Source organism: Phocoena sinus, chromosome 14 (assembly GCF_008692025.1).
Source record: "Phocoena sinus isolate mPhoSin1 chromosome 14, mPhoSin1.pri, whole genome shotgun sequence".
Taxonomy (NCBI): Eukaryota; Metazoa; Chordata; class Mammalia; order Artiodactyla; family Phocoenidae; genus Phocoena; species Phocoena sinus.
In genome coordinates, this window is record NC_045776.1 from 66,599,584 (window position 1) to 66,610,336 (window position 10,753).

General features: G+C 56.7%; 1 protein-coding gene across 5 annotated transcripts in view; it reads left to right on the forward strand.

Annotated features, from left to right (window-relative positions):
* The window catches only part of TBC1D10A (TBC1 domain family member 10A), a 31,868-nt gene extending 21,334 nt beyond the window's left edge, over positions 1–10,534 (forward strand). Inside the window, exons 3-9 of one of the 5 annotated variants that reach the window (XM_032654438.1) lie at positions 1,972–2,079; positions 5,510–5,616; positions 6,300–6,414; positions 6,497–6,562; positions 7,248–7,437; positions 7,556–7,710; positions 8,530–10,534. In XM_032654438.1, the coding sequence (XP_032510329.1) occupies positions 1,972–2,079; positions 5,510–5,616; positions 6,300–6,414; positions 6,497–6,562; positions 7,248–7,437; positions 7,556–7,710; positions 8,530–8,877 (1,089 nt within the window). In that variant the 3' untranslated portion in view covers positions 8,878–10,534. Of the gene's footprint in view, positions 1–1,971; positions 2,080–5,509; positions 5,617–6,299; positions 6,415–6,496; positions 6,563–7,247; positions 7,438–7,555; positions 7,711–8,422 lie in introns of all 5 variants that reach the window. The other 4 variants (XM_032654434.1, XM_032654440.1, XM_032654437.1 and 1 more) reach the window with 4 other exon arrangements.
* Positions 10,535–10,753: the final 219 nt, after the last annotated feature.

Genomic DNA, 10,753 nt, shown 5'->3' on the forward strand with positions numbered 1-10,753 from the left:
TTCCCCATGGTCAGGAAGTTGTGGCACAGGAAGGACAACACCTGCAACAGGAAGTGGATCCAGACCCACTGCACTTATCCTGAGTCCCCAGGACTGGGGCCAGGCCCTGCAGGGAGGCAGGCCCTAGCTGGAATTCTGTCCTCCCCTGTAGGGCTCTGCTCAAAGTTTGGCCCTGCCCTTCTGGAGTTCAGCAGGCTGGGTGTGGCTTCACATCTCTCCTTTCCTAAGGCCTTACCTCAGATAATGGTAATCCCTTGTGCTTTCTGTTTGCTGAGCAGTGTCTCTAGCTTTATCATTGCTGATCCCCACCTTTGCCTCCTCCCTAAGGAGGAGATTATGATCGCCAGCACCCCTGTGCTGAGGAAGATTCCAGAGGCCAGAGTGGGAAAGGCTGGCTGTATTCCTGGCTCTCCATCCCCACCTCTCCAGCCTTGGGCCTGGGTGAGGGTGCGGCCTCTTTGAGAACTTAGTGAACTGAAGGTATTCCTGGGCTCTCCTGGGGCAGGCCAAGTATGATAGGGCTGTGATATGTGGGGGCTGGCTCCAGCTGAGCTTGGCCCTAGGGGAGCCTAAAGGGTCTGTGGCTCTGGGCCTCCCTTTGCCAAAGCCTGCCCAGACCGAGCGGCTTCCTTCAGGAGACCCTTGTCCCACAGCAGCAGGAAACTGTTCGTGGAGTCTGGGGCAGTTTCCTTCTGCTCCCTTCCTCTCCCCACTTGGCAGGCAGTCCCAGAAGCTCAACTTGGCTCCTATGACCAGCCACTCTGCTCTTCCCCTACTGCCCTCAGCCTGTCTGCCTGTCTCCTTCCTGGTTCTTGACTCTCTCTGACCCTTGGAAAGTTTTGCCTTGTTTGTGCTGGTCATCAGGAAGCCCGGGCCTTCTGTGCTCCCTCCTCTGAGAGCTTCCAATGGGACTCTTTGAGGGGGTTTCCAGGTGAGGGGAAGTTAGGTGCGAGCCTGAGGCCCAGGGCTTCTGTGTCAGGCATCCTTCTGGGATTGGAGGGGTGGAGATGAAGCCATCATTTATTGAATACAGACTGTGTCAGGCTAGGCATGTCCCCCCTGCCACCACCCCACTTCTAATAGAATCCTAGTTGTTATCATTTTGATCTTACTGTTGATGAGAAGTGATTGGCTAAGGTCAGCGCTGTGAGTAGTGGGGAAGGCCTGTGCCATTTTATTTAGCAAGGGTTGGAATCAGGACTTGTACCCAGGCCAGCTGCGTCGGCCGCGGTCTGGTAATCCTGGGAACTTAGGGTCAGGGAGAGCAGAAGAGAGGGGATTCTTGACCAAACAAAGAGGGAGCCATTTTTATCAGCTCCCATCTTCCTTCTGAATTCTGCTGAGGTCTTTTCTCTAGGCCGGATGTGTCCTGCCACATAGCTGCTTAAACAAACACTCCCATGAAAGTGCCCAGGCCATGTGTCTGGGCACATTCTGGGTCATCTCGTGAGCTGCTCACCCTGTGGCTGAGCTGTGTTCCACATTGTGCGGATCCCTTCCTGGTGACATCCCATGGGGATCCTCTAACTTGTATGGTTCCATTTTGATTCAGTAAATGGTGATGGGGATTCATAATCCTGTGGTAGACTTCAAGAATACCTGTGTTGAGCACTTCCCTGGTGGTCCAGTGGTTAGGACTCCGCACTCTCACTGCTGAGGGCCCGGGTTCAATCCCTGGTAGTCGGGAAACTAAGATCCCACAAGCCACACAGCGTGGTCAAAAAATAAAAAGAATACCTGTGTTATCACTGGACCAGGGAACACGGGGACTCTGCCATCACCTGGTGGCAGCATATCTGATTGCAGTGTTGTAGCAACAGGGGAGAAGTCCTCTTTTCTCCCCTTTTCGGCTCTTGCTGACATGCTCACTGAAGGCCTGACAAGCACCAGCAGAAGGGGTGGGCTAGCACACAGCCTCTGGGGGAGCAGCCCAGTGGGATGCATAGGCACAGCCCTTGTTTTGACTTTCAGATCCGTCTGCGGTGCCAGAAGGGCATCCCACCTTCTTTGCGGGGCCGTGCTTGGCAATACCTGTCAGGAGGCAAGGTGAAGCTGCAACAGAACCCTGGAAAGTTTGACGTGAGTTGCTCTTCCTTCACCCTGTCCTCCCATCCTCATCTCTTGACTTCCTTTGCGTGGCAGTGATCCTCTGTGTGCTCACCTGGACCTCAGCAGTATGAGTGATTGATGAGATCACTTGTCAAGAGCCTGACTGCCAGGCCTGGTCAGTCTGTGACTCCTGGGGGTACTGCTCATCTGAGGTTCCAGCCCTGAGAAGGCCTCAGTGGGATGGACAGATTTGAAGCCCCCCACTTCCAGCTCTTCCTCTTGACAACCGCCCAGGTTTGCTCTCTTGGACTCAGTGGGCCACCTCCCAGACTGCCTTGGGCCCTGTGCTCTGGGCCTTTGGGGGCCTGCCCAGCAGGGCCACAGAACCCTAACACCTCTTGGCCTCCCATCCTCTACTCTTTCTCCTGCCTTGTCCAAGCCAGCTAGACATGGTTCACCTGTGTTGCTTATGGGCTTGTCTGCACTAGGGATGGCAGAGCCAAACCAGTATCCTTATAGTTTAGAAGCCAGTCAGGGTCAGAGAGGTTACCCTCTGAAGCCATGCCTTCCCCTCCTGCTGCCCCCTGGCTCCATGATTGCCAGTGTGAAGAATACCCCCGCCATTCATGGGGCTTCTTGGGGCCCACGTGGGCTGGGCAGCTCCTCTAGCCTGCTCCTCTAGGGAACTAGGGGAGTCAGTTGGCTTCCCTGGGGTTGCCCCGGCTCACCTGCCAGACTTGGCCCCAGGCATCAGGGTATCTCCCAGCTCTTGGAGCTGGTAACAGGCAATGAGACAGAGCTGCCAGCCACCAGCTCTTTGTTGACATGCTTCATGCTTCAGTGAACACGCCTGTGCCGCCAAACCTGTTCCTTGAGAAGAGTAGGCAGGGCAGCCTAGAGTTTCTGCCGTTGACCTGGAGGAGGTGAAAGCTGTTTGCTGGCAGCACTTGGCCCCGGGGGATCAGGGCTTGGTGGAGTGTCTGGCCGGGGTCAGACCTGAATCAGGGCGATTGGACTGTCCCACAGAGCACCAATATTTTGCCCCACTCAGGTGGCCTCTGGACTCCAGGGTCTTCCATCTCTTCCATTTCAGGGGGCTGCATTCTGGGCAGAGTGGGAGGTTCAGGGGTGGGAGTCTCACCTCAAGCCCATAGCTTACCTTTGGCTGCCAGAGCACAGGCATGAGAGCCAAGACTTGGGTGGCCCAGTCAGCCTCCTGGTTCCACAGTTAGCAGACATGAACGCATCCTGTGTGAGCAGCGGAGCACGGAGTTCTATGTGCTTTACATGTCTGGGGAGTGGTACGTCCAGAGAGGAATTGACCACCTCTGTGGGGTCTTGAAGGTTGCTTGTGGGAGGAGGTAGATTTGCCAAGAAAGGCCTTTAAGATGCTCTGAAGCTGAGTGGTGGGTCCCCAAAGCAGTCCTGGGGGCCAGAACAGTGGTTTGTGAACACACCTGGAAGGACTTTGCCTGGGGGTGAGGTAGAGGAAGTGGACGGGGATGAGAAGCTCCCTCTGGCTGCTGTGGGCACAAGAGCGCAGAGGCAAGGGTGCAGTGATGGGGCTGGTGGTGGCAGCATATCCTGCTCCTGTGCTCCCCCACAGACCCAGGCAGCTGACCCCAACCTCAGCTGTCAGGGAAGGTTCCTCAGCCCCTGGTGGCTCCTTCTTCTCAGCATTTGCTACTTCTTCCTCCTTCCTTAGGCAGAGCAGGACCTTCCAGCCTTTTTCTTACTTGGTTTTCTTCTCTGGCTTCACTTCATGATGGCGCCAGCGCCTGTAGGCTCCCTGGGGGCTGCGGTAGCTGCATCATCCCCAGTGGCCCACACCTGCCTTTGATTCCCAGTACCCTTTCTCCCTGCAGGCCCTTCAGCTACACCTTTTCCTTTCTCACCTACCCCTGTGTGGCCGAGTGCCTTGGTCTGGTGAGGTAGCCGGTGAGCATATCCTAGCAACTGACCTTTTGGGTTCCCAGGTCCCCACCTCACTGGAACCTTCAGGAGAACTTGTGGGACTCTCCTCTCCCTCCGACAAAAGCAAACCTGCATCGTACTCAGACAGTATCCAGCCCTGGGCCTGACCTGCAGGGTGCATAGGACACACACAGGCCCCCATCTTGAGGGTGTGCGGGGCTCTACAGGTTGCATGTCCACCTCTTCAGCCATGTGCCTGCTCCAGGGCCCTCCGTGGAAGCGCCTGGCCCCTCCCTCCACCCTCCAGCCTCCAGCACTGCGTCAGCTTTTTCTCTCAGTACTTATTCTCTCATGTCAAGTTACCTGGCACCCGAGGGTCCATATTTCAATGCTGGGACACCCCCACTGAGGGGGTACAAAAGGCAAAAGGGACTTATATGAAGTCACCTGCTGGGCAGGTACCTGGGTCTACACCCATCCATGTGTTTGCTGAGGACCCAGCCTTCCTCCTGGGGGCCTCTCCTGACACTTCCCAGCATGGCAGGCTATGAGTACTTTGTCTGCTTCTCTGGTCAGCCCTCTAGGTTTCCTTCCCGTTGATTTTTTTCTTTCTTTGGTTAAAGTTGAGGTATGAACTTACGTAAAGTAAAATGCACAGATCTTGACCATGCAGTTCAGAGTTTGGACAAATAATAAATACCCATGTAACCAACAAGCAAGTCAAGATATAGAACATTTCAAATGACCAAGTAGTGACTGTTTTGTGTGTCGTAGCTTTGTTTTTATAAATGGAACTCATGCTAAAATGCTCACGGAAGTTCAAAGAAAAGAGTAAAAGTTTGTTGAAACCCCAGCACCCAGAGATAGCTCCAAGGCTAATGGTTTGACAGGTGTCATTACAGTGCTCAGTGCAGCAGGGCACACACACACACCCCTTCCTGAATATGTGGCACCACTTGTACAGGGAGATGGGCAGCAGAGGAGTTGGGATTGACAGCTCTGAGTCAACCTGGCTTCCAGGCCCAGCAACACCGTTTTTCTAACCACGAGGCATTGGGCAAGTAGCTTTTCTTTGATCCTCAGTTTCCTCATCTGTGAACAGTGTAATGATAGGACCTGCCTTTTGGGGGTTGAGGAGGACAGTCAGTGAGGCCCACAGGTGCCGTCTTAAACTGTGCTCCGAGTGGTGCTTCCAGGTGGTAGCCATTACTTTGATAGTCGCCTTCCATCTTTAGGGTGTAACATAAGGTGTCTGAGTCCTGAATGAAATGCCTAGAGGTTATTTCAAGCCACAGCTGTGATGGACACTCTTACCCACACTGGTCTTCCTGGAGCCTGGATCACCTATCAGGGTTTCCAGGACTCTGCTCTGCTTGTCTCTGCCCCTGCCCAAGCTTTCTGTCTGACCTGTCCTCGGGAAGGCCCAGTCTCTGATGGGATCGGGTGGACATTTTCCCTGGTGGTGGGTGCTCCTCCAAAACCTGGGACAGTTGTATCCTCCTAGCCATCCCTAACTCCTAAGAGATGCTCTTGACCTTGCTTCCAGGAGCTGGACATGTCCCCCGGGGACCCCAAGTGGCTGGATGTGATTGAGCGTGACCTGCACCGGCAGTTCCCTTTCCACGAGATGTTTGTGTCCCGGGGGGGCCATGGGTGAGCAGGCTGGGCCTTGTGGGCTGGAGGTGGCTCTTCGCCCTTTCCCTCAAAGGGAGAGAGGAGGTAAAATGAGTTTGAGGGTATCTTGGGGTCCCAGGAGTTGGGGGCCCCAAACTACACTGTTAGTTTCCCCTCTTTGGTTTGAGTCTGATGGGTCCTCTTAGTTTCTCCTCTTACGTCTGGGGCAACTTCATCATTTACTCCCCAGAGTGCTAGGGCTTGCCTGGCCTGGCCTTCTTCTGGAAACAGGTTTTGGTGGGGAGAAAGAAGGATAGAGAGAGTTGGGTGGGCAGAGGGTATGTAGGAGAGGAGAGATATGGCAGGCCAGGCCCTGGGACCAAGACAGACACCTGGAACAAAGCTGGCCTGGCTCAGAGGCCACAGCTGCTGAGTGAGGGGCTCACACTTCCAACCCAGACACATCCTTACCCTGTATCTGGCATCTTGCCCTGGCCCTGACCCCTGCTTTCTTTTTGAGCCGCTGCCTTCACCTGTCAAATGGGGGAGGTGAGAGTCGATGTGCTACAGTGGGAGACTGACCCCTTGGTGACCACAGTCAGGTCACATCCCTCTCCAGGGAAGTGCAATTCTGAGACAGGTCCGATCTGGTGGGGCACAGGTGAGGGTAGTGGGTGGCAGAGTCACACCTGTCATTCCTGCCCCGCTTGGCCTCTCCACAGCCAGCAGGACCTATTCCGTGTGCTGAAGGCCTACACACTGTACCGACCTGAGGAGGGCTACTGCCAGGCCCAGGCGCCCATTGCCGCCGTCCTGCTCATGCACATGCCTGCTGAGGTACCACCAGGCCTCGGGCGGGCGAGCGGCTGGCGGGCAGGGAACAGCCAGCAGCAAGGCCTCACGTCTCTTTTGCCCACAGCAAGCCTTCTGGTGCCTGGTGCAGATCTGTGAGAAGTACCTGCCCGGCTACTACAGTGAGAAACTGGTGAGTACTTGCTGGGCCTGGGCCCTGGCCTCAGACCCGCCCCAGCCTGGGTGCCCTTTGTCTAGGCCTTAACTCTCTAAGCCATTCCCGTCCCCGCTTAAGTCCTTCCCAGCCTTCTGTTGCTTTCAGGCTGAAGTCCCAAGGCCTGCCAGGGTCAGGGCTCCCAGGCTCCAGCCTCATCAGTCCCACACTCCCTCCAGCCGCAAGGCTGTTGCAGGATCGCTGTTCCTCCAGTGCACCGAGTTCCTCCCTGCCTCGGCCTTGTCATAGGCTTAAACCTCTGCTCCTTTCCTTCCACTTCTAACTCTACTTTTCCCTCAGCTTTCAGCCCTCCGGAGCTGTCCTTGACTCTGACAGGTGGCACCTCCGGCACACGCTCCCCCAGTGTTCCTGTTCCCGCCATGTTCTGGTCACTTAGCCCCCTCCCTCTCCCCTCCCTCTGGTCTCATTGCTTCTGTAATTCATGTCTGTCTGGCCCTCTGCACGACATGCCCCATGAGGGGGACTTAGCTGTGTCTGGTTTGCTCATTGTTGTATCCCAGCACCCAGCATGAGCTTGACACCCTGCAACATTAGCCGCCTGAGGAACGAATGGATGCCTGCGTGGAGCTGGGGCCGGGCGTAGTTCCTGCCCTGGCTGCTGTGGGCCCATGGTTATGGCGCTGTGGCTTCACTGTCCCCCCAGGAGGCCATCCAGCTGGATGGGGAGATCCTCTTCTCGCTGCTACAGAAGGTGTCTCCCGTGGCCCACAAGCACCTCAGCCAGCAGAAGATCGACCCGCTGCTCTACATGACAGAGTGGTTCATGTGTGCCTTCTCGCGCACCTTGCCCTGGAGCTCCGTGCTGCGTGTCTGGGACATGTTTTTCTGCGAAGGTACCGGGCTGGGCTCAGGGGAGCACCCTTGCCCCCAGCCCAGCCCACAGGGGGCCTCTATTTCCAGAGAAACTCTCTAAAGGACCCCTTGCACTCACTGCCCGCTTCCCCCATGCAGGAGTCAAGATCATCTTCCGGGTGGGGTTGGTGCTGCTGAAGCACGCACTGGGCTCCCCCGAGAAGCTCAAAGCCTGCCAAGGCCAGTACGAGACCATCGAGCGGTTGCGGAGTCTCAGCCCCAAGATCATGCAGGAGGCCTTCCTGGTCCAGGAGGTACAGCCCACACCTTCCCCTCACCACCGGGAGACTTGAGGGCCCTTTGGCGGGGGGCCTGGTAGCTCTCTACCCCTGAGGCCTTGTGCTCAGCAGCCCAGAGCAGTGTGGACAGGCCCCATTCTTCTGTCTGAACAAGAAGAGGGGGAACAGGCCTAGGTTCTAGGGAATAAAAGTAGGTGCAACCCACCACCCACATCCTCCCTGGCCCTACAACCACGGCCTTGGCTTTCTTTTCTTATTTTTGTGGACCATTTTTAAAGTCTTTATTGAATTTGTTACAATATTGCTTCTGTTTTATGTTTTGGTTTTTTGGCCCCGAGGCATGTGGGATCTAGCTTCCCGACCAGGGATCGGACCCTCACCCCCTGCACTGGAAGGCAAAGTTTTAACCACTGACCACCACCAAAGTCCCAGACTTTTTTTCTTTCTTTTGTGAATTTTTGTCTCTGGGGCTGTAATGAGGTGACACATATTTAGGCAAGTGGACTCATGAGCTTTCTCCTCTGAGGCAGTGGGTCTCAAGTGCCTGGCTCACCTGGCACTCACTTCTGGGACTTGTGACCACCACAGGGTCCAGACCCGCCACCCTTCCTGTGGTCAGCCTTTAGTGACCAGGGCTGGGAGAGCTGAGGAAGATCAGGGGCCCAGGCTGGGAGGCAGAAAGGGAAGGTTCTTCCTGGTGCCCACCCGCCTGTCACTGCCCCCACAGGTGGTAGAGTTGCCAGTGACAGAGCGTCAGATAGAGCGTGAGCACCTCATCCAGCTGCGGCGCTGGCAGGATACCCGGGGTGAGTTGCAGTGCCACTCTCCACCCAGGCTGCACGGTGCCAAAGCCATCCTGGAGGCAGAGCCAGGCCCGTGGCCCACCCTGCAACCTTCACCGTCCATCCGCCTGCCCCCAGATGCCCCCCTCCCTGGTTCCAAAGGCAAGTACAAGCCGCCCAAGCAGGTCCAGAAGGAGCAACGGAAGCAGGTGAAGGCGAGTGGGCAGCGGGACAAGCCCCCGACCCCAAGTCAAGCCAAGGTGGCAGCTGCTGCGGGAGATGCATGTCCCCCACGGGATGTGCCCCCAAAGGACCTGGTCCACCAGGACCCCCAAGACTCAGCTCCCCAGGACTCAGCCTACCACTGCTCCCAGGAGAGCCTGACATCCCAGGAGAGTGAGGACACCTACTTGTAACCCTGGCAGCTCAGGCCCCTGGGCTGGGGTCTCCACACACCTACACGGTTCACGGACTGACACTCCAGGGCTTGCCCACTCTCTGAGGGCCTGGCTGCCTGGCCCCTGGGTGGCAGAGAGTCTAGCTGGCCCAGCACAGATTCTGCCTGAGCCTCCTTATTTATTTTCTCCAGAGTGGAGCTCGGGCCGGCCCAGCTGGGGCAGGCAGAAGTGAGGGCCGATGGGTGGGGCCTCACTCAGCACCCACCTCCTGAGGGGATGCTCCCCAGGGCTAGGGCACTGACGTGAGGGGAAAGGGAGGGGAAAAGGGTGGGGTGCTCTTTGTGTAAAATAGAAACATGGTTTTGTACAGAAATAAACAACGCTTGTATAGAGAGCTGCTGTGCAGCTAGGGACTGGGAAGGGGGTGCCAACCCTGGTGCTCAGCATCTCTTCTGCACACCCTCCAGAGCCCCCCATCCTGGTCACAGCCCAGCACTAGAACCTCTCTGAGAAGTACCTTTGCCAGAGGAGATGCCAGGTCTAGGGCCAGCCCCTGTTCCTGGCCCCTGTACCCCTTACTCCATCCCCTCTGCCCCATGGCCACCATCTGCCATGGATGAGGGAGGGTCACCAGTGCTGGGGCAAAGCAGGGCCTGCTCCCAGGCTTTGATGCCTACCCATCACAGAAGGGGAGGGGCTCCTTAAGGAGGTTCTTCCAGGGTCTTCCTCCTCCAAGGGCTGGCCTGGATGCCACTTCGGGCCCCAGTAAGGTACTTGAGTGCTCATTCTGGGTCAGGTGCTGGTGCCAAGGGTGGGTGATCATGAATGCCCTCACATGCTCAGCCCAGGCCTCCATCAAAGTTAGAGGGGTGCGGAGTGAAATCTCGATCTGTGATAAAAGGTCGCCTGCCATTTACTGAGCACTTATAATATGCCTGGCTGCACTGGTTGTGTCACGTGTTTGATCAGGTAGGCTTTATTATTATCCCCATTTTACAGATGAGGAAACAGAGGAGCTGAGTGGGAAAGATGAAGCTGATCCAGATTTGTACCCAGAGCCCCTCACTACCTCTCCTGACTAGGGTGACCGGACTCTGCCATCGAGGACCCATGCAGGCACTATGGTCACAACTGATGACCAGCAAGGGCGAGGACAGGGTGTCCCTGGGAGAGGCCCCCCTTCTGCTGAGGAAGCAGCTTTTCCAGTCAAACAATAGTGGCTGTTCCTGGCAGGCCACCAAGCTGGGCCAGGCCATGGGGGAGGGGGGAGAGAGAGGAGTAGAGCCTCCCTGGGAGCTTTTAGGCATCGCAGGGCCTCTGCCTGGAACATCTTGTTCTGGTACAGCTGGGGATACTGAGGCCTGAGGAGGTCAAGGGTCGCATGAACCTGTCAGAGCAAGCGATCCACATCCTACCTCCTACCCCTCACCCCTGTGGCTCCCTACCCCATCTGCACCTGCCATCAACGAGATGAGGGCCTCAGCCTTAGAGGACACTCCCCTCCCCCTGGCCCTCCAGGGGACTGGCCAGGATGTGGTGGCTTCAGTGTTCCACTGGGATCCACCATGCCGGAGAGTCCAGCGGGAAAGGTGCTGCCCCACTTGCATTCGCCTACAGTAGAGGCCCCTGAGCAGGCAGGAGGCCTGCTCAGGCCTGCTGGATCCCAGTCAGACCTGAGGCCTGCTTTAACCTGTTTGGTTCAAAGCCTCGCATCTGAGGCCTGCAGACGCTCGGGCCAGACAAGGGCCCCTGGAGCGTGTTCCGTCCTGCTAGGAGCCAGCCTAGGTGTGCTGGTGCCTGCTCAGCACTGGGGTTTTCGTAGACCTGAGGAGGCCAGCCCTAATGTTGAAATGAGCCCAAGTTGGCACTAACAAGCCT